Here is a 24909-nt window from a genome sequence, read left to right as displayed (position 1 = left end):
TTTTACCACTGCAGAACATCCTTCGAGTAATAGAACTAGTCTCTATCGAGTCAGAAAAGCGTAAGGTCATCGAAGTACAAGTAGACACATATGGTGGTATTTTTTCAAGTATACTTGCCCATTGGTCGTTTCTGTTGTCACGAACGGGATGCACCGTTTTCTACACGAGCAAATTGCCTGCCAAATCTTGTATTTTTTTGGCCTACTTAGACATTTTCCGCTTTTTAACAACATCAGGAACGTCGAATTTATCACGGGCAGTGAAGAAAAGGAAAATGTCTGAATAAAATTCAGATTTTTTGTCAATGTACAAAAAATCTGAATTTTATTCAAGAGTCCTTTCAATCCTCTACTGCTTCATGATTTCTAGTAGGGTAAATTGGGGGAGAGATGTCGCACATTCCTAAAAATCCATCCTGCATCAAAGTAAACCATGCAATAGTCGAAGAAATCATTTTCATCAATTGCGACAAGTTTCTAAAATACTGTGAAATGGTTTTTGTTATGAAAAAAAATCGTAAAATTTTCACGAACATTTAAAAAAAAGTCATTGCGGGAGAGATGCCGCATGTGCGGGTGAGACGCCGCACCATAGTCACAAGCTGAAAAATGGCGAACAAAGTATTTTTTGCTCTCGTTGATGTTTTTTGTGATTAGGTGTCCAGCTGAGTTTCTTGAAGTTTGGTTATACCTAGAAATCGGCTAGCATCTACATTTTTCTTAAGGGGGTACTACTACATTTCTAGAAACATTTTTTTATTCAACATTTAAAAAATATTTTTCTTTCGCAGCTTTGTGTAACAGTTAAGTTTGAGTAATTTAATTTAATTAATTAAATTTAATCGCCCGTTTTAAATATATAGATAAATAGACTCATAATCCTACATGTCTCTCCGTTACTATGTGGATATACCTTATTAAGAACCCATACCTAACGCAAAAATACTTTTAGCTATGGATCCTTCGCCATCATGTGCGGCATCTCACCCGTAATTTTGATGCGGCATCTATCCCAATTGTAAGGGAAAGATGCCGCACCACGAAATTTTCGTCTGAGATTATGGATGACTGTACTCATTATCAAGATGCCTTCTAAAAGGTCCCAGCTATTCAACCGATACATGATTTACCAAAAAAACGAACGATTTGAAAAAAAAAACAAATTTTAATGTGGCACTGAAAAAATTTCGACACTCCGTGATGCAACTGGACGCACATACTCATTAATAAAATTTTCGTGAGTTAATAATAAGGATTATTTTACATCTCCAGTGTTGTAATTCTTCGAAAGACAATCTCACAATATTATATTACCGCATAAAAGTGACCCCATATACGAGATATAGAGAGTGCGGCATCTCTCCTGACGTGGCATCTCTCCCGAAATTACCCTATATTAGTCACGATTGAATATCCGTGCTCGTGAGAAAGCTCACAAAACCATACAATATTAGTTATATATTCGTGAACTGGTTCATGATTCCTAGTACATTATTCACAATCTAACCTGCGTGCTTGTGATGTTACAAGATATCCCTAATCATTTTCAATTTCATGCAACTCTACATCAGGTCATTAAATTTTCACGTGAACTATTTCACAAAATTTTGAATATTATTCGTGGAATCATTTTTGTTTTTTTTTAACTTTTTCATAAAATATCACATATTTATAACCAGCTGCTAGCGACCATTAATAGGCATGAGCAGCAGATATAAGAAAACTACTAGGACCTCGAGCATCGTTATTCGTTTGATAACATTCAGTGTGTTGTCTGGACAGTAAATTAAAACTGCGCTGAGCCTCAACAATATTTGGGGATTGGGGAATAGGAACACAAATTGTGGTCGCGATGTAGTTCACAGAACAAGATACCGCGAATAAGTTATTTGTATGATCTAGTTCATATTGTCACCTTGCTTCGAGTAAAGAAGACGATAGAAACCAAAAAATATTATATCGTGATAAGATGGAGCGAAATTGCGAATATTATGATAAAATTGCTGATATCATGGACATGAGTCACATCACTCCACGTGTCGAATTCGAAAGTAAGTTCCAGAATAATATATAAATTACAAAAATCGTGACTAAGACCCTGAAATTATGAACATAAATCACAGTACCCGTGACAAAAATATCAAAAATCGTGACGAAGGTCCAGATATCTTGAACATAAATCACTGTTACAGACTAAAATGTCACGATAACATGAATAGAAAGTGCGAAAATCGTGACTAAAATCACGAGTGATGTGTCATTACTAAAATGTCAAAAATCATGACTAGGATCCTGAAATCATGAACATGAATTATTCTACTCATGAAAAATCGTGATTAAAATTCTGAAATAATCAACATAAATTACGCTACTCCGCTAGAAAAATCCGATGGAAGATCAATGAATAAAATATCACGGTAACGTGAATAGAAATTACGAAAATCACGACTACGCTGCTGAAATTGTGAATATCGTTCCACTGTCGGCTCTTTTAGTTGAAGTATTTTAACAAACCAGTGCGTTCCCAAATTATGAACTAGCTAAACTAAACATAGCATTATTATTCATAATTTGGAAACATAGCATTATTATTCATAATTTCAAGAACTTGGGCACTGTTCTCATCATGAATTTGTGAACGGATCTTTTTCGTGTAGTCAGTTGCTTCAGGCGTTCACATGTGTCGTGTGACTGTTTGAATTAAGTGTCCAACTAGTGCTAAAAGCAGTTAGTGCTAATTTTGCTTACTATTTTAGGTACATCGTCCATCTTGGTCCCATGTTAACGCTAAGTAGAGTAGAATGGGGTCAAATAGGTATGGGGGTACAATAGGCATATTATTAACACGATTGTTGTCTTGGTTTTTCGATATTTTTGTCTTTGAAAAATTACGGACATCAACATGAAACATACGCTTGGGAGCACGATAAGTCAACCGTTTGGGCACCATAGGACGTGAAGAGGACATAAAGTACGAAATTACATCTATTCAAGATGGCGCCAGTATTCGATCAGCCTCCAAACAATTCATGGTTCAATTCGGAACATGACGTGCTCATGTGAAAGGAAAGTGCTCGTGATCAATGAAAGCGCATCAGATATTTCGCGTGAGTTAGCAATATAATAATTTAAGGTGTTGTTGAAGTACGACAATATAACAAGAAGGAAAATGAAACCAAAAAAATGCTCCTAAGTGCAAACGTGTTCGTCTCATTGCTAAGTAATCACGTGAGACGGAATGCACAACTTCAATTTCACACTCTGACGACGACGAGGACATCGAAGAAGTCATTCGAAAGTAGAAAATCAAACGCAGCTGCTGGAAAAATGTTTTTTCGACATTTCCTTCCACGGTTTATGATTTATCACATCATTTGAACTTCCTCATTTTCTTATCTGAATGACGTCAATGGATTGCATCTATTATTTCTGTTATAGTTTTTTAAATAATGTGCAGTATTCATACTCTTCAAATAAAATTTGAGCCGCTCATTTGTTTTTTTTTAATTTAGCTTGAAAAATATTTAGTTAGGCCTAAAATCATTATTGTCAAAATGTTGCCAGATGTATAACCTTTCCAACGAGTGCTTTATCAAAATCAGTGCAAAAATACCATCGCATGAGCCTGACAAAAAACTGAACTACCTGACCCCACTCCATGATGAAATCAAAACACAAAACTTCAAAAAAATATTGCTTTAAAAAAATATTGGAAATTTGTTCTTCACCCGAAAACATACTTTTATAATACCACAATCTGAAGAATTAATTTGAATATTAGTTAATGGGTTGAATAAAAAATGAGAATTTTTTCAGTAATGTAGTTAAAAAACAAAAATTTATTTTCAACGACTTCAGTGTTTTTTTAAAATGTTTATTCTTCAAAAAAACGTCAATGAATATTGGAGAAGGGGCCCTGGACAGCCGTACGACGCAACTTAATCGCGATGCTCTCACGAAAGCGCTGGACGGCACTGACGTCCATCTTCCGGATACAATTCCGGATCCTGCTGGTCAAGTGCTTCGTATCCTTGGTCCGCCAATTATTTTTAAACTCGAGGGCACTGAGGGAACCGAAAAAATGGGACGGCACTGGGGCAAGTTGGTCGGGTTCCTTTCTTTCGGCACGTACGGTATCGTTTTCTGCTTAAGATACTCCAGCGTCTTCTTGACGTAATGGGAAAATGGGAAGACGCCTTGTCCGGTCAGAAGACGTACTTCCCATCCGCATGATGCTCCTTTAAGAATTGCAGAAGAATTTTCTCAAGACTTCTTCTCCTCCTGGTACACTTTTTGATTGATGGTCAGACCGCTCGGCTTGAACCACGACTTTGAAATACCTCTGTCCGATCTGGTGATGTACAGCTTAAGTTTTATTTTGAATATATGCTTGAATTTATATTTTACATCGGGGGTGTGGCCGACTTGTCGCTGGTATAGTAGCTGTCATTTCCAGGAATGTGGGTCTTCGAGAGCGGAAAGTAACTTTCGTCGTCCAGCACGAAAGACGTCCCGCAGTAGTTCTTCGTCATCCACCGGCACTGTGATTTCACGATCGCTATCTGCTCGTTCGCGTACTCGGGGGCCGAGGCTTCTTCCGACAGTGGTAGTATGATATTTTCGGCCGGCGTCACGCAAACTCGTTCCGTCCTTGTTGTCGAACAGCTTTTTCAATGCTTCCTTCTTCGTCATTATCTTCCGCTTCACGCTAAGGGATGCCAGGATCCGGTAAATTGTACCCACGGGCACGTTTTAGTCTCGAAATTGGTCTACCGTAAACGTTTTTCCTCGATGACCATGCGTTTCGTAAAACCACACAACACGCTCGCTGTGTGCTTGCTGTTTCGACGCCATCTTTGATTGAACTGACAGCACCCTAGCGAAAAGAAACATGCCACCCATTTCTAGGGAGTTCAGAGAGCAATTCTCTTGGAGAGAAAAAAATTTGCGCTCTTTACTTTAATTACAGAGAGGTATTGAAATCATTCACACTTTTTATTGAACACCCGTTATTTATTAAAACACCCGACCTAGGCTCATTCGTGTGTGAATGTCACTCATCTCATGTAAATTCCATCCACTAATCATCAACTGAATATTTGTGGAACCAGTGTTCGAAGTTGTGAGTTGTTTTTCTTGTACAGTAGTCTGGTTATAACATCTCTGGAATGTGTTCATTATTTTGAAAAGTTTTTTCTCAATCACTATTCAAAATGATTCCAAATTAAGTCGGTTCTCGTGGTAAAGAGGGACAAATCTGTCTTTGCCGCGGGAGACATGTTGGTAGTCTTGAGCGATTCGTAGTAATGCTGCCTAAGCTCGACTCCTGCCAGCGGAAGACAAAAGATTAGTCCGTAAGATTTTAAGCGGTTTCTAATGACCCTACCATTTCTAGTTTTCCGATCCTTTCACATCCTTGCTCTCTCTTGAGTACTATGGCTCTAATTGTTCATAACTTTTCCTACTCAGTAATCTCTAGCTAATTGAATGTCATTAATAAGAAAAAAATTAAAAACTATATAAAAATAAATCTTAAATAAGTATACCTTAATTCCACAATGTCTGGGTGATGCCCTTTTACTAAAGAAATTTTCAAACGCGAGTGTCTTTAAATGGCACCTTAAAAATTTAATTTTGGACCTCTTGATGTCATAGAGGAAATTTTAGCATGAGTTGGTTAATCTATGATCAACTGCAGTGTTGTACATGTGGATATTTTTTTTTCTAAGGAAAGTCGAATTCCTTAGGATGTTTTGATATGCAATTTATTTCCGCGGAAGCACTATGGTTTGATCTTCCCTCGCACAGCTAGTAGCTTTCGAACAATATTTTTTTGGTAGTTGTGTTAGTGCTTTACTGGCCATTACTCTTTGTCGGCAACTAATAAAAGTAAACTACACTTTTATTACTTTTTAACTGTCAGTTCTAAGACAAAATAATTTTACTGCAGGTACTAATCTGACATTACATCATTCTAATTTCTCAAATAAATGCACATAAATGTCTTTTTATTTTCATTTGGGTAGTAAGTAAAATAACCTAAAACTGTACTTGATTTGACATCGAAACAAACCTAGTCTAATTCGACAATGTTGATACGCTGAAGAAACAAAATTTAAACCGAATACAGGTAGCTTGTGTTTTCCGAATCTCGCCAAGAACTATAATCGAATTAATATTTCATATGCAGACGTCTCAAAAACTCACTACAATAGTCTTAATCCAGTCAGTGGTGTTAACTCCACGGGACAGTCACTTTATTGCAACATATGCAATATGTAGTCTTTATAAGCTTGATTTGCCTCGTTCTTCGAGTTTATAGTCTGTCGAAACTACTCTCGGCATTAGAACGACGGCAAATATATATTACCATATTAAGTCGTTCTATGCCGCCGTCTCTGGGCCTGAGCTTCGAGCAATTGTCGGCGCAGCACGACCACAAGTCGACCGGCAGCACTCGCCATAATTAGCTGCGCTATCGGTGTCGTTTTCACATGCTGCACTTGACGTGGTGTACATACATTCACACAAACAAAGCGGCTAAACCCGTTTATCTGTACTGCAGCTATCGGAATGGTTGTGAATGGTGAAACACTAGAAAACTAAACCTTCGGGATCACGGTGGGTTTGGTTGGTGGAATCATCAGCGAAAGTAGTTTTAATACATGAATTCAAATTCAGATCAGAATAAATTAGAAATATTAGAAACCAAACAAATACATTTTATTAACTTAAAATCACCAACAAATAAAACACCTTTGCATGCCATCCATCACACCGTGCCTCGTCGGTCACGTCGAGTCCAAAGGTTCACTTTCATTTCTCATGCATTCTCGTCTGTTTATACTTGCAGGTGGTGATTGTCGAAGTTCTTATTGGGCCACATTAGACAGATAGTACCCTGGCACCGCGGTGGTAGCGAGCAGCTGGATTGTGCGAATCGCAAAACTCAACATGCCCGGTGTTTCTGGCGAACTGGAGTAAGAGGAAGAAAAAAGTGAAGAAAAACTTCGCCTGATCACAGCCAGAGTGGCCGGCCAGCCGCCCCGATAAGATGGCCAATTGCATCGAAGCAAAAACAGGTTCTCCCGACGACAGGACAATTACTCGACCGAGAAGGATGTCGAATCTCAAGCTGAGTCGTCGTAGTAAGCTTGATTTGTGAGTGCAGCCAGCGAGGACATCAATCGACAGTAGTATCTCCAACAGGGACAACGACGATGATGAGCGCATTACCCGCTCGGTTAGATTGATGATTACCAGCTCGTCGATGGTAGTCGTCCCCCCTGTGGAGTGTATCAAGTGCATGTGAGTGTGTGGAGCAATACGCCCTGTGAAGTGGAAGATTATTCTAGAAGCAAAATAAATAGCTCTTCGGTGTGAAATACTGCCAGATTTTTTGGCCATCAGAGTAAAATTCATGTTTTTTGTGTTCCCCCGAGTGAAGAAACGGTGAGTGGAAAATGAATTCCGTATTTTCTGCGTTCAAATCTTCCGGCAAGCATGACGGCAAGCAAAAGTCGTCGAGCAGCAAGAAGATGGCCCAGGATCAGCCCAACAGCTACGAGAAGTTGCGGCACATCCGTGAGATCAGCTGTAACAAGATGAACACCCTGGTGGCGTTGGACCAGGTCGAAGTTAATGGTAGTTTGTCCCCGTCCTGCGCCACCACACCGGTGCAGAGTCCCTCCAGTGAGAAGAGTTTGGACCTGGAAGATCTGGGCATAGACCAGGTGGACCGAGCTATCCCGACCGTGGAAATCGGTACAGACCAGCATCAACTACCTTCTGTTGCTAGCACAGCAATAACCGCAAAGGCTGACCCAACAAGTGATAGTTTAGGTGATAGTGTAGTAGTGAATAAGCCTCCATCGGGGGCAGCAGCTGTGGCAGCGGCCGCATCCACAACAGCAACAACGACGACAACGATCAACGGTGGCAGTGGTGGTGGAGGAGGTGCCGTTTTTGCCGTACCCGCCGCTCCAGCAGCATCAACCATTCCGACCAACAACGGTAGTAACAGCAACAACAATAACAACAACAGCACCACCAACAGTAGTAGCAATCAATGGAACGTTGTCAGTTCCAGTAGTCGTTTCCACAAACCTAGGCTCAGCCTGAGTAACAGTTGCGGGCTGAGCGGTAGCAGCAGTAGCAACGCAATGCCTTCGGTACACGGCCGAATCGGTGGGAATGGCGGAGCGGCGGGCGGTTCCACCAACGGACCCGGCGGTATGCCACAGAAAACCAGACTGTCGACGCACCAAAGAAATCACAGCTTAGACTTTAGGTAAGTGGCAAGTTTTTGAATACAGCTACCAACTCTATCAAGAATGGAATGTATGATTGCATAAACTTTACCACGCTCACCTGACACCGAAAACTTTACAATTACTTGTCAATACTATCATACCCATCGATAGAATGTTAAATTAGGTACCAGGTACCAGGTCAATTCCGTTTGCCGATGGGAAATCACATCCCAATTTATCTGAATATTTAAAATAAGTTTCGTGCGGAAGCGTTCCACTGGATTACGTGCCAAATTATACCGCCACCGGATTCGCAATCGGATTGATGGGTACTGATAACGGTGTGTAACCGAAACAGTGCGATTGCCGCTAGCTGTGTGTACAGTGTGTCGTCTAGAAATGCAATGCTACCGAACTCGCCATAAACTGGAACATTTAACTAACACGAAGCTGCAACCATATCAATTGTGCAATGAGGGCTCCTAATTGTGTGCTCAGAAACCAACATGATCAATCAATTTGTAAAGCCAAAAAGTCTGTCCACGAATGCTAACTAACAGTTTGTAGGGAAATGTGTTGTAGCTACGATTTGTTTTTCTGAGTTTCTATTTACATAGATGGAGAGCGGCGGCACGGCATTTAGTTTTCGAATTAATGTTTTGCTAATTATAGACAATACGCTCCAATGAACATTGTTTATTGCTTGTACGCACCGTTTCGACGGAATGTGTTTGAGTTGGCTCTACACACAATTAATAGCTCAATTATTTTTTCTCTAGTAGTTTGAGAAGTTTGGCAAACTGTTGGAATTAACCCAATCGCCACGATGTTGGAATGTTTATAATTGTAACATGATTTAAATTAAGTTTTTTTGGACATTACGGCTGTTATAGTCTCAACATAAAACTTTTTTTATAATTCGTTTATTTAACACTTGCTTAAGCTTAACGGAGTCAAGTGTTGAAATATCTTACTATCGGTGACAATTGAAACAGGAAAAAAAATCTGTGATAAATTTCAGAAAAATCTGTGAAAAATCACAATATTTCCAAAATTGAAGTTTCCATCAAAATGTTAAAACTCTGCCATTTGCGAAAAAGAATTGTGAAAAAAATCTGTGACATTACAGAAAAATTTGTGAATATGGTAACCCTGCTAACAAATTAGATATACCTACCTACAAATTCGCCTCAAACATTTAACCCAAACGCACAAAGGAAAATGTGTTAACGCTGATGATGATGGGTAGAGCGAAAGAGACAACTAGTACCACGACACTATGTTAACCATGTTTGCAAATGGAGCTCGAATGTACAAGCGATTTTGTGTACGAATAAAAGTGTGCTGGAAACGAGCACAACACAAAAGAAAGCATAGTGTTTGAACGGACAAGCTCAGTCGCCTGTTGGACGGAACTGGGTAACGTATCCCCACACCCAGTATAAGGGGCATCTAACTCCGCTACACTGGCTGTGAAAACACACAGCGCAGTGATCTACTCCGCCTGCTGTTTAACAGGCAACTGAGCTTGTCCCGCCAAATCCGTTCTTTAAATAATCGATGATGACGTCATTCATAGCAGCGTAGCGCACTAGGTACACAAACCTGTCGTGCCAGACTTGGGAAGCGCTATCTTCTGTGTGTAAATGCGCGATATTTTGACTAGGTTGTACATTATACAAATTTTTAATGCCATGATATCAAAAATCTTTGGATTATCTATTGAAATCTATTCTTAGGAGTATTTCGGGGCGATATGCGCAAAAAAATTTAAAATTTGTCGTGAGATGGTTGAATTATATGCGTTTAAAATTGGACCACTTTTCGTTACATGCCATTTTTGTAGAATTTGCACAGTGTACCCCCATATCGAAAACAAAGACGTAGTCCTACGTCAAAATTTCTAACCTTAGGTGCATTCGAAAAGCCGGATCGTAAAGCTAAACAGTACAGTCGAAATGCAGGCCCGAAAGTTGTATAATCAGGTGCTGATCAAATCAAACGGAACGATGAAACGTGTGTCACATTGGATTTCAAACAGCTTCCGGGAAAGAAGTTTTCAGATGATACGGGTCGCTGTGATGTTCTCAAGAAACATAAATCTGCTTTTGCCAATTACTTTGCTGATAAGTTGTTGATCTGGCAGGAAATCTGCAGTTGTGGTCGGAAGACTTCGATTTTCAAGGCAATTAGCTCGAGTTTGGAATTAGCGTCCGTTTTCACGACAAGCAGTTTATCGAAGGCATATTGTCCATATGTCTGTTCACGAAAGGGAAAATTCCAAACCCCGCAACCAACAATAAAGGCTAGATCCTTTGAAATGTACCACTTTCAAATGCGTGTATTTGCGTAATCTTTCCTTCAATCAAAGCATTTTCTAAGGATGAAGCAGAGGTAATAAAACTTTTTTTTTGCGAAATCAACTAAAACAAATCATCCATCGTTATTTCGAAGAAATCCACTGTGCCCAAGCATTTTTACTCTTTTTTGGGCTACTGTTTCCTCCAATTCTTCATCCGACCAATATCGCTGGAGATGGTGTTGTTCATCTTCAGTTTCCGCTTCATTATCGCCCAATACTTCGCTATTGAACAGAGTTGGGGAAAATTTGATGGATTCTGCTCTTTTGAGATGAACTGGACAGTAACATTCGTTGCTTGAAGAACTTCCTTTACTTACGAATTCGTCGTGTTGTCAGTCACGAAAATGATGGGTTTCTTGCCACAGGAACAGATCCCTTGCCAAATCATATTTTTTCGCGATCTAATCCTGGAAAAATTTGAGCCGGGCAATTTATTTGAAATCGGCTATCGCGTTGGTTTCATCGTCAATCAAATCACATTCATCGAGTTTTATCAGCACCTGTTCGAACAGCATACGGAGCTGGATTCTGGCCACTGTTTGTTGTTCGATAATATTTGTAACCTTCTCGAACACGGATTTGCCACAAAGTAAAGTAATTAGAATTATTATTTAGCCACATTATATTTGAGTGACTTTCAACCGCAATTGACGAAATACGATTCCATTCCGAGGGTTGGTTTGCACTTTGCTACTTAACCCATTATAGCCCAGGGGTTTCAAAAAGTGAGCCAAATGCAGTGATATCTTCAATTCCACCGAAAAATGTATCAAAGATTATGGGAAAAATAAAACCACCGTTTAAAATGGTTTTGAGAATGAAAATATCTGGTGCAAAAAATTTCGTACGCTTAAATAAAAACAACAAATTTTAAGTTGTTTGACATATTTCTTCGGATTTTCTGATAGACAACACTTCTTTTACACCTGTAGGAACGTTTTGTCACATAATGGAATTATTAGCACGAATTCCTACAATAAAATTCAATTAAATGTATTACTTACTTTTCAGCCGCCATTTGCCCCAACTATACACGGTTCAAAAATGTAAACAAAATTATAAAAAATGGCTGCTGTCTTGTTTCACAATGAAATATGAGGTGCAATGATCCCATTAGTGCAATAATAAAGCAGTTAGATGCCAAAATTCTGCAGTAAATACGCGTTAAACGATGGATAGTTCTGCGTATGAAATTTCATACGCTAGGATATAATGGGTTAAATACTTGATACAATTCATCAAGAACTTGAGTTATAGTTATTCAAACTCATAGGCGGAAGTTGGTTAAAGTTGAATATGTGTTTTAAGTATATGGATTCCTGCGCAATCAAAGCAGCTGTACTTCACAAGAACATGCATGCATTTATTAAAAAGAATGCAATCATAACTAGTAACTTTTGGCGAATCTGTTGCAAGTTATACATATTTTTTGTCGTGACCACGACTTACCTTTCAATATTGTGGCCCTTTAAAAATTTTGTAGGAACCAGAAAAGAATTTTTTTGAGCGGTAGTAACTTTCATTATACTAAACAGAATCACATTATATTTGCACTACACTGTTGGGAAAATAGTCACCAATTTTGTATTAAATTTCGAAGTATGTATGACCTCTATGAAAAACACAAAAACCTTCCGAAAATCACGCTAAAAACCCGAAATTTGATAGGCTGTTTCAGGCAGAGCCGTCAATATGGAGAACATAAGAGACCTAATCGAATATTAGGAAGTTATATAAGTCCAGCATGCATTTTTGTGTTAAATGCCTCATTCATCGTTCGCTAGTCGAATGAGAAGTATGTGGATGGTGCGGTATGAAAAATGCAATCGCCCATATATTTTTGCGCATATCTTTTCTGTTAATCAGCCTTATTCTGCATTTGGGAACAAATATGATTTGTAACGACAAATCAAAATCTAATCTATAGGTTATGCTTATTTGTTTTGAGAATCGCGCAAAATCGCGCACGAATTTGGCGCGTTTTTATTTTGTTGTCTTCCATAGCAACCCTGAATTCATGTCTTCCCTGCTGCTGTTTTTTCGGAGGTTAGTCTCTTAGTTTGTTTGTTTCGTTTTCGGATTACGGTCGTGGAAAAAATCTTCCTCGTTTCCTGATTTATTGTCTCAGATGTATTAGATATAGTCATAGATACTTTAGCATTTGCTGATGGTTCAACATGTATTGAGTTTGTACATTTGAAAATAAATGAGAGAGTTTCTCGTGGTGTGCAGATTGTTTGTAGTACTGGCAAATGGGAGTCTGATTGTCATAAGTATACAGCGTGGTCTGAGCACAGATTAAACCTGGCGCGAGTTCATTGAAGGAAGGCATGGGGTGCTTTAACCGTATTATCAAACAAACGCATCGCAGACAGATCATGTACTCGTACCACGACTGCATTGTCTATATAATACACGGGGATCTCGACCCTAATATCATCACACTCAACATAGTGGCGCATGTTGTTAAGGCAAACAAATTGTTCGGCAAAAGCGTTACTTTTGAATACTATCATTACAACACCACGTACATGGTAAAACTGCATAGAAAGAATATTTTGAGACTCAATTTATCATTCAACAAGCGTCCCACTGCACGTATGGGTGGCCTAATTTGGGAGCCTTGAAAGTCCACAATGGCAGTGCAATCACGGCGCCAAGAAATATCCTCACTGTCACTGAAGGTCATGGTTGAGGATAAATATGAAACTTAACATAACCGAAGCATAATGCAATTTCACCACCTACGCCATTCTGTACTGATTGTGCTCAAAACCATTAACACAGGCAGCATAATTCGCTTCGCGGAACAGCATGCAAAACGGCGTCGAATGTGACAATATTGTATACAGAATCTTAACAGATATAAACTAAAAATACCGAATTCTTTAAAACACACTCGACTCACCCCTGTGTCGTTTACTAGACCCACCGGGAATCTCTAATCCAAATTTGAATCAACTCGCACAAGTCTAGCTACTGTACAAACGTGTTCAAAGTTTGCATGGGATTTTTCGATAATTTACATGGAGAAAGCGCACTAACTTGCATTTTTAGGTGCTACGTGCATCAGTTAATCACCGGAAGTTGCAGCAAGAAAGATAATTTTATTGCCTACAAATTTGTCGAAGATTGCAAAGCAATCCAACTTCCTTAGGAGAAGTTATTACACTTTTAATGGAGTGATGCCTGAATCGCTTTCGCATGGGGCCTAGCAGCGCATGGGGATGAATCAGTTGTCAGTTGGGGACAATTAGGTAAATCAGACCCGCTGAGGGTCACCCGATATTGGTCGGAGTTGAGTTGACATACAACTTAATTCTGTCAACTACGACTGTTGCTTAATGCAATCGTTTGCAGTCCAGTTTTTTTTACTGACTGAAACAACCAACTCCATGCTTGAGCAGATCCGCGCAAAAAAACCTATTTTAATCCACCTAGCGGTGCAATTGTGCCTTTCTCAATCATGAATCACGAGAATGTGTGCGTTGTTTATATTCATTAAAAGCTTTAAATGCATATATTACATTTTATTATTATACATCACATGACAACTATATACAGGAAAAGGAATCATTATTCGAGTTCTAAAATTTTGAAAAAGAAAAAACAGCCACGGTAATATTGAACTGAAAAAAGGTGCGAAATCGGCAAAGTCCCAAAAAGTCGATTTTTATAAAAAAAAATTTTCGAGATAACATAAAATCTCGACGAATGCATGAAGCATTTTAAAGATGTTTGGCATCAAAAATACGAATTCGATTTCTGAAATTTCATGGGGTCCCCCCTTTGAAAAAAAAAAATTGAGTTTCGGCTTATATGGGAATTTCATATGTGACCGGACGATTTAGTCTATATTTCCGGACCCATATAAGCGATCCGTACGAAATTTTATAAACATCTGTGGGGATATTATAGCTATCATTTGGAACTAAGTTTGTGAAAATCGGCCCAACCATTTCAGGGAAACTGATGTGAGTTCGTAGTTTTGAGTTTTGAAAGATGGCCGCTTTTCCCGGGCACTTCCGGAACCGTCTATGGTGGTCAATGTAGTCAACGAAAGTTTGGTTGGCCGTCGGTGACCTAGAACAGCAAATTTAAGTTGTTTGAGAGACATTTTAGCGAAATTTTTACCTTTTTTGCTTTCATCGGAGTATCGGTGTGAATCACAATTTGCTATGTGATCGCACGCCACAACCTGTAACTCCGGAACCGGAAGTCGGATCGGGATGAAATTAAATAGCCATTTACGGGGACGCAATACCTTTCATTTGAGGCCAAGTTTAGTCGAATCGGTCTAGCCATCTCCGAGAAACCGATGTGACTGTTATTCTGAATTTAGATACTTCCGCCGGGGCTTCCGGAACCGATGATGGTGGCCAATGTGGCCAAATAGACTTTGAATGGATGTTAGTGACCTAATACTACAAATCGAAGCAGTTGTGGTCATATTTTGGAAAAATTTTCACCTTTATACATTCATTGCAGAATTTATTAAAATCGACATTTTCTGCGTGTTCGTACTCATCACCCTGTAATTCCGGAACCGGAAGTCGGATCCATTAGAAATTCAATAGCAGCCTATGGGAACGTTGCACCTTTCATTTGAGACTAAGTTTGTCAAAATCGGTTCAGCCATCTCTGAGAAAAATGAGTGACATTTTTGGTCACATACACACACATACATACATACACACATACATACACACAGACATTTGCCGAACTCGACGAACTGAATCGAATGGTATATGTCACTCGGCCCTCCGGGCCTCCGTTAAAAAGTCGGTTTTCAGAGCAATTGCAATACCTTTCTATTGAGAAAGGCAAAAAACTCGAATCGGGTACCACGCCGTCAATCTCATCTTTATTCGCAGGCACGTATGCGCGGTATTTATTCGTAACAGGCATTTAACTAACAATATCATTTATCTTCTTTGGATTGGTCACCACCACCATACGCTTGTCTGTGTAAATATTTGATGTTCACCACTGTCGAATGTCGTTACGAACAACTATCTACGCAAAAAGATGCCAATGACGTCAAGACGAGAAAAGCACAAAAGAAAACCTTGAAAAGAGAATAGCAAACTTTGCACGATACGTTATACACGAGCAAATGAAATATATAATCTCATAACACTTCTATGCTCATGATCCAAAACCAGCTTTACTATGGCCCAATGATATAAGAACCATATCCATTGAGATCATTTATGAACGATAATTTTTAAAGTTGCGAATTTTGGCGCTTATCACATTTATGGTCTTTTTAAGGATCTGTATAATGTCTGAGCTTATGAGAATTTGCTCGGATAGCGTTACACTGCACGATCTGGGAAGTGCGTCTGAACGAACCGAAAGTCGCCATACGAATGATTAATTGAATTAATGATTAGTGTTTCTTCTTATCGGCGAGTTTTTCCGTTGAAGACAAACTCTGTTGGTTCTAGACCCAATTAACTATTATTACCCTGCCCAATCTATAAAAAATAGGATTTTAAAAAATTTTGTACGCATTATCGTGATAGAAATTGATCTATGAAAAATCAGTAATGAAATTGTCTTCTTCTATCCTCGAGTTCATTCCCAATTTGATGAATCCCACCACGAACTGTTTTTAATCAATGCTTCATTGTTCGCTACTGGATGATGCTTAATTGTTTTGGTTGCAACCTTAATCATAGCATGTTTAAATCTGCCTACGATCAATATCCGTTGTGGAAACATTCCACTTCGGCTTGTTATCTTATACCTACTTTCCAAAAGAATCTCTTCCCACGCAACATCGCATCGCACACGGCGGTTTGATATGGAATAACGATAATGATAGCGCACTTCCGTAGGTAAATCGGGTCTCGATGGGAAACTCCCGTTTAGGTGATTAAAACTTTCCCACTTTGTTTTTATATGTCGATGGCAAAACCACGAAGGACTTATGGTACAGGTTAAGATGTGTATATAAAGTATTCCTAAATTTTATTTCTAGGCGTTGGTGCGATGTTTACTCTGAGCCTTATTGATAAAATTATTCTCACAAAGATTCCTTTCTTACTGTGTCGGACTAAACAATAAGGCCCATACAATTTTAGGTTTCCTCCTTGTACCACCAACATCCAAGTCATGAATAATTAAATGCCATCTAGTGGTGGGGAGCAATATGCCGATGAGTGCTACCAGCTTTGTGGCATGAAAGTACTTTTATACAGATAGGAATGTCATTTTAACGAGAATTCAACGTAACTAAGCCATTTCAAAAACTTTGTTAAAAGATTATTTTTCGGTAATTTTGTTGAAAATTATAGAAAAAAATATTGTTCGAATGGTGGAAATGCGGACAAAGTACCCTATTCCTTCCTTCATGACCCAATGGCCCAGATTACGCTGTGCACTTATGACCACCAGTTTTCCACGTGTCGGTACTGTAAACGTTTTGCACACTACGCAAATCTGTGCACAGGGCCTATCTTTAAAATCTGATTCCGTGTAGGTGTAATTGCGAACATAACTCTCAGTGCTTTATATGGCTGTTGTGTAACTCATTAATTCAATCCTTTACAATTTGTCCCGATGCAAACGAAGTCTGTTGTAGCATCCAAAAGGCTTACATGATTTTTATTGAGTGTACCACAAAGGTCGATCGCTCCTGCAGCTTCGCACATACGTAACACTAGACGCAAACTCAAACCAGCATATAATTTACCCATCTAATAGTGTGTAGCAAATTATTCTCTAGTTATTGCCAATTGCGAAATTATTACATGCAGCATTGCGCATAACCGAACCAGTCAGCCATCGGACGGCTAGTGAATCTTCAGTAACGCTCCCTTCAAACTGTCTCATTACGCGAAGCTGCTGAAAAACTAGCCGTAATTGATGAATAAAATGCATTCAGCGTAACATACGAATTAGGGTAATCATTTCCGGCAACAATCTTTCACACATTCCATAATTGAAACTAATAACTAAGCTGTTCCCATTGTTATTGCCATTAATCGGTCATTTCCTATCTGTTCGCTCATTTCCCTTGCTTCCTCTTCTTCGTGGCTTATTTTGCAACATACATATGCGGGGTGGTGGGCAAGTGCAAATCTTCACCTTCCGTCAAAAACAATGAACAATGTAATATTTTTAGAGAGGAAATCTTCCCAAAAAGAAACAACACTTCCGCGCCTACGCCGGGTAGCGAAGCTGGTTGGTTATCTGGTCACACATGTTGGTAAACTTTTTCACACCACCACCGGCTCGGAAGAGAATTCATAGCACGTACGGACCGGAGTTACCGTCATTCAGGGAATTTTAGACTGGTTACCATTTGTTTACTGTTTACACTTGAAGCTGAAGCATTGTTTACTTAAGCAACCCCAGCTGACGGTATTCCGTAATCAGTTTTCAGTAGTAGCAAGTTTTTGGTAGAAGACACACTCGAAGGAAGTCAGGGACCTAATCACAGAACAACTTGGGGATATAGTACCCATTTAAGGCGACTTTGACTTTGGTTGTACAAATGGCTTGTCCAGGTTTCATTATGTATGCAGTGAAACCTACCCAAATGGTCAAGTCTAAGCGCACTGAAGTTTGAAGTTACGAGTGAACCAAACAACAATGGATGACTGTAGGTCTTTCGAATTGTCGTAATTAAATAATAATGCGCAGCCGGGAGGAGTCCAAGGCCGAAAGGAAAGTTCGCAGCACGGCAGAGGCTTTCTATCATTATGCGGTGTTATTATAATATTTTTCCTTCCTTATGATACGTGCTTTGAATAAATTTCACTGTTTAGATCTGGAATTGTTACCTCATCCATCTTCTCAATTCTTACTAAGGGGAATAGCAAAGTTCACCAAAGTTGAATCTGTGATGGAATCGTGTTAGAACTAAATTATACTAAATTAGTTATGGACTTCGTCTCATCAGAATCCGACACTAACTTAGTGTCAGGACTAAGCTAGCGCCGGATTGACGCTAGGTCCAACGAATGGAGACAACAAGTTGTGTTCCCGCGCAAACCCTTAGTCAAGCGTGATGTCCCGCAGTAAAGCAAACTTGATGTCCCGCAGTAAAGAGCTCATTTTAAGCCGATGAGAACTAATGAAATCGAAACATTTGGTTTGGCTTAGCAAGCCAATGCAGGATGCAGTATGCACCTTAGTGGAGAACATTTTTGGTAAAAACTATTTTTCTCAATTAAGGAAAAAATTGTCGTGTTAAACCATCTTTGCGCGCGAAGAGCACAAAACCTATAGTTAAATAAGTTGTGGAATTTGCGTTTCGACTTCGCCTCAAGTTAGTTTCAGATTCTGATGAGACGAAGTCGAAACGCAAATTCCATAACTAATTTAGTTACAGACTTTGTGCTTTTTGCGCGCAAAAATGGTTTTAAACATTTTTTTCCTTAATGCCCTCTCGCAGGTTGATGGGATTGACGGTATTGTAAACATCATCAAGCCACAATAGATTCAATAGAGTTATCTAAGTATAAGGACCTTCGCTCTTTTTGGTTTTTATTTGCACCAAGTTCTACTACTAGAGGTTAATTAGTTCTCATGTTAATAATCCACCAAACATTATGACTACTGAGGATTTGATTTATATAAGAAGCCCGCTTCAAGATGTTGATTACAATACGCCTCGATAGTGGTGTGTCGAGGAGGCCGGGAGGGCTGATATGAGCCTTTTTCTGTTCTATACCTTTCCTCTATTTACCAGCTCATAACCAACAATCAACCAGTAACAAATAGATAATTGAGAAAGGATGTGCTATGTGTGGTGATTGGCTATTCAAGTATTAGTAGTGTTTGAAGTACTATTGTATGTCTCATGTGATGATCATAACTTCAGCTGTATCTTGTACCTATCTAATCTATTACGTCTCTCATATATTGTCTTTTATTTCTTCTTTTCGAGTCCTATACTGCCATTATACACCCGCCTTCAGCTGGGTCAACAAAGATGGTGATAGTGAACGTCTTAACACTCACACATTCTCAAACGCGGTCTCAAGCATGAACCTATAAAAAAGCCCTCGCGCACGCGGTTACGTATCGAACACGTCCGGAAGTCTATCCTTGATCCTAGAAGTCTAGGTCCATGCCTTCAGCTGGACCAATTAAGAAAATACGCTCATACCTATTAGACAACACGTCTCATGGCGACATGACCGGGAACCCTATCGATATAAACGATCCCACTCTCTGCCAGAATTCTAACCGCGCACCGAAAATTTAATATCAGACTCACGGTTCGCGCGACCATTCAAGAACACACGTTACAAAATCACGTCAGCGCACAAACGTTAGAGCCCCTCGCGATTTTCCAAGCAACCTACGAACTCGCAAACGTGATTACACCCCGGCGATAAGGTGAAAATCTCAGCACTCATAAACTTAGCAACACGATCTCAAGCGTCAACCTACAAACTCTCGCGCTCGCGCCATCATGAATCGGGAACGTCCGGAAGTCTCTATCCTCGGTACCAACAATCTAGGTCCTTGTTAATTAATAAAAAAATAATAAAATTGAAAAATAACTCCCATATCCACTAGACAAAACGTTCCATGGCGACATGACCGGAAACTCTAGTGATATGGGGTAACTCTCTCCCTGTCAGAATGTGATCCGTACACCGAAAGCTAAAGATCAGAATGACGGTCCGCGAATATATGAATGGCCGCAGGGTTTCAAAATCGAATTTATACACGCGAAGTCACTTACGCGCGAGCACACGCGACAAACACGTCAACATACGAACGCTTAAGCCCTTTGCGATCATCTACGCACACCTATGCCCGAGATCGCGTAAACTTGATAACACTCCGGCAATTGTGTGAACGTTTTAGTACTTACGACGTTACAAACGCGGTCTCAAACGCGAACCCGCAAACGCGCGCGATCATGAATCGGTCACGTCGGGAAATCTTTAGCCTTCATTCTAGCAATTTAGGTCCATATATTCAGTTGGATCAATCAAAAAAAAATAAAGCTCATATCAACTAGACCACGCGTTCTACGGCGACATGAATGGGAATTCTAATGATATGTAAGAACCCACTTTCTTCTGGAATCGGAACCGTACACCAAAAATCAAAAATTAAGTATCAGATTCACGGTCCGCGTGCGATTATTCTAGAACACACGCGAATATGCGAAAGGCACACGGTTATCAAATAGAATTTATACACGCGAAGTTCATACACGTTAGCACACGCGACATACAAACGCACACGCGACATACAAACGCACACGCGATCGAGCACGTTAACGTACAAATGTTCAAGCCCTTCGCGATGATACACGCGATCGTCCCTACGCCCGCACATACCTGAACCGTACAATGAATATCACATTCAGAATCACGGCCCGCTACAATTGGCCTAATGCAGTGTTTTATTGGGCGACATTGCCTGTCTCGTCTGCAAATTGTAGTATGTGATTCTGACGGGGAGCCCTTCCGAGAACCTAGCTCTACAGCTCCAGTAGGACAACTCTCGAAAAAAAAATGGTTTTAAACAATTTTTTCCTTAATGGGGAAGAAATTGTTTTTACCAAAATTATTCTCCACTAAGGAGAAATATAGTAAAATTATACTACAAAACCAACCTAATCCACCTAGCAGTGAGATGAGACATTTCTTACACATGCAGAACTCCTTTATTAGTTGGCAGTTTCTGGTCCTGCACAAATAAAACCTCAAATAAACTGAATAGAATATAGAAAATCAATAAAACGAACCAAATAAAAAAATAAAGCAAAAAATGCAAAACAAAATGTTTTCAAATTCATAAAATGAGTACAATGATTTTTATAAATCAAATTAATAAAATACATAAATCAAATTGGATTAGCTCATTGAATGAAAAATTAGTCATTATTTAAAAATAGTTATCAAATTAATTAAATAAATTAAATTGACTCAAACTAACAAATTGAATAAAATAAATAAGTGGAATGACTGATTATGAAATATTAAAATTAAAGAAATGAACAAAATGAATCAAACGAATCAATTAATTCAAATGAATCCTATGAAACAAATCAAATGGATAGAACGAATTTAATAATTCCAGTGAAATCAATGAATCAAATGAATGAGATGTATAAAATGAATAAAATAATTGGAATGAATGAAAAGAATAAAACTAATAAAAGAGTAGATACATTGAAAAAAAACAAGCGAATCAAATAACCGAAACGAATAGAATTGATTAAATGAATAAAAAGAAGAAGAAAATGAATTGATTAAAATGAAAAATAAGGCGAGGTTAAAAAGTTAAAAATAAATTGAAAAAAATAAATTGTGTCAAATAAATAATTTGGATGAAATGAATAAATCTGAAAAATAGTCAAATTATTAAAATGGAGAAACTAAAAACATGTATGAACTGAAAGAAAGCAAAGAGAATGCATAGAAGGAAAACGATGAATAAAATAAGTTAAATGAATGATATGAATAAAATGTACAAAAAAACTGATCAGAGTGAATTCAAATAATGTAATGAATAAAATAGACTAAATGAACCCAATTAAACAAAATGAATAAAAATAATGCTGAATGAAATAAATAATTAAAATGCAAAAATCATATACTTAAAACTAGTCAAATATTAAAAATGAATAAAATAAACAAGACGAATAAAATCCATGAAATGAAGAAACTGAAAAATTGACTATTTAAAATGAAATTAAAAACCATTTTTGAATAAAGTAAATGAATAAACCGGATTGTACGAATTGAGAACTATTGTATCAGAAAGTTATACATTGTTTTTGATAATCCCATTATCTGAAAAATGGCAAATTAATATGCAATCAACTTTCTAAAGTTTTCATTATTTTTTGTTTTAACCTTTTTGTTTTCGTTGTTCTTTTCTTGGCGGGGTCGTTAACGATTATCTGGTATTTCTACTTTATTGATGAACCTTAATTAGTTATCAGGAACCTGGAACGTTCAATTTGTTTTGGAATTCAAAGTTGTCATTTTGGTTACATATTCCCAAAAAAAAAGATTTTTCTGCAGAATACGTAAATATCCGCAATTGGAAATAGTAAAGTAAGACAAGGTCACATATGCTTTCAAACCTCTTAAACTGAGAGCGACAGGGAAAGAATGCAATTCGTGAACGCGACAGGTAGAATTTTCAAAATTTTCATTTATATTGATGTAAATAATGTGAAGTTTCTAGGCTATGTCGATAGCACAAAAGCCGTGCATTCAGTAGATAATAATGTACTCTCTTTGAAGTCATCCTTATAACGTGTATATTGTTTCGTTCGGAATTCTCGTTCAGGAAATATGGATAAATGAGTCCTATACAAACCAATACTACGAAAAAGAAATAGTTCGAATTTTCAAGGTTCATTTGTTGTTACAGAGTAATGTGTATGACAAAAATGTAAATCAAACGTTTCAGTACACAGTATATCCAACGCCTCTCTAATAATTGTGACTGAAACATAAATTAATTTACTTAGTATAGAGCAAAAATGGACAACGATAAGTTATAAGAAACATTGTACTTGTATTCCCCATCGAGAATGGGGTCTTTAGGAGACTTATTTTCCCGGAGCTAATTCGTAGATATTTTTGGGCTTTGATCCGTTATTCTTCATGATAGTTCATTCCAATGCAATGAATATATATTTTCAATAATAGCATTACAAAAAAGATAATCTTACTTTTCAAATGACATATTTGAGCATATGATTCATTTAAAATTCAATTCAGATACGAAAAGATTACATAACGCATGTGGAATGTCTCTTATTAAAATTTACATCTTCAAACATCCATATTACCCAGTTAAATTAAATATTTTTCTAGAGAACAATGAATTTCCTTAATAATAGTGTATATAAAAGCTCTGAATAGAACTGAATTAAATTGGAGTTGATGTAGTTTACGAATTTTGGTCGCCTACCAACGCATAGTTCAACGTTTCGGAGGGATACACCTTTCATCTTGAGGTTGTGAACATTTGTAAATAGTTATAGTTTTCTCATAATACAATCATTTTGCAAATTTTCTCAGGACTATAGGGTAATTTACTTGCCAAGTAGGATGTAATATTAAGCTATTTTTCATACACTAAAATTCACAAATCTATTTACAGAGTAACGGCAGATAAAAAATAGTATTGTCTTCTCAAACCTCCACAATTACATCGCACACATGATTGGGCATTAATAAATGTTTCAGGTTATCAGAAGATCTTATCACACAACTTAGAAATGGATTGAGAAACAACAAGAAATATGTGAGTCGTGACAGTTACTAGGAACACGAATGAAGGGAGAGAGAGTGAGAGAATGAGTGAGAGTGAGAAAGGGAGAGGGGGCGCGTGAGAAATGGAAAATGATGTTTAGTGCCGTGACCTTATGTTTACAGGTATATTATGCGATATATTGATTCCTTACATCCTTATTATAAATAATGTAAGTAGAAATTTTTACGCCAGGACCAGTATAAACAACCTAAATCTTGCAAAAGAACTAAAATTTCGCTAGAGCTTTGGGATTCAAAAATACAATTGCTTTCGGTGATGCCGCGAGTATAATTATATGAGAAATATTTTATCTTACTACTAGGTGAATTACTTGATGTTTTATGTATTAATATACCATCAACATTTACCTCACGATTGAATGCAACGCCTAATCCAAGCGATAATTACATGAACTCTAGAAAAATTTCACTATGAACGCATTATTTTGTTTTTGAAATGAACTTACATATTAATTTTTGAGAAGTAGTTCATTTATTATAGAGGTAATTCACAATTTTTTTCAATATCGAATTCCTTGAATCAAGTAGATGTGTTTTCATATCCCGATATTCAAAATCGGTTTAGTTTTGCCCCTAAAATACCAGTAAAGCAATACTCTGTATGAAAAGGTCTCCTTTTTAATTAGTGAAAATTAGTAAGGGAAGAATAAAAATACAAAACGTTTAATATCTCCGCCGCTCGTAAATGGATTTTAACAATCTATAGATTGTTAGAAAGGTATTTTCATAAGCTTTTTACTTCTATCTAGTTTGTGCGATGTGATCGCTTTGTTCGAAAGTTATTCGCTTAAAACCTATCTTGTTTTGACAAGATCACTCATATCTCAGAAAGTAAACAAAATATCCAAAAACAAAAATAATAGTGTCAAATGGTAACGTTAGGCCTTTCATTTGAAACTAGTTTCGTTAAAATCGGTTCAGCCATTGCTGAGATAATTACATGACATTTTGTACATACATACATACACACATACACACACACACATACATACATTGTCTCAATTTGTCGAGATGAATC

General features: G+C 37.9%; 1 protein-coding gene across 1 annotated transcript in view; it reads left to right on the top strand.

Annotated features, from left to right (window-relative positions):
- Nucleotides 1-24909, top strand: part of LOC131688509 (uncharacterized) — a 314553-nt gene that overhangs the window by 176628 nt on the left and 113016 nt on the right. The window contains exon 2 of the mRNA XM_058972805.1: nucleotides 6854-8290. Coding sequence (XP_058828788.1) covers nucleotides 7464-8290 — 827 coding nt within the window. The 5' untranslated portion in view covers nucleotides 6854-7463. The remainder of the gene's footprint in view (nucleotides 1-6853; nucleotides 8291-24909) is intronic.

This window comes from Topomyia yanbarensis, chromosome 3, assembly GCF_030247195.1.
Source record: "Topomyia yanbarensis strain Yona2022 chromosome 3, ASM3024719v1, whole genome shotgun sequence".
In the NCBI taxonomy this organism is placed as follows: Eukaryota; Metazoa; Arthropoda; class Insecta; order Diptera; family Culicidae; genus Topomyia; species Topomyia yanbarensis.
Note: the sequence above shows the minus strand (reverse complement) of the source record. Positions and strands in the feature narration are given on the sequence as shown.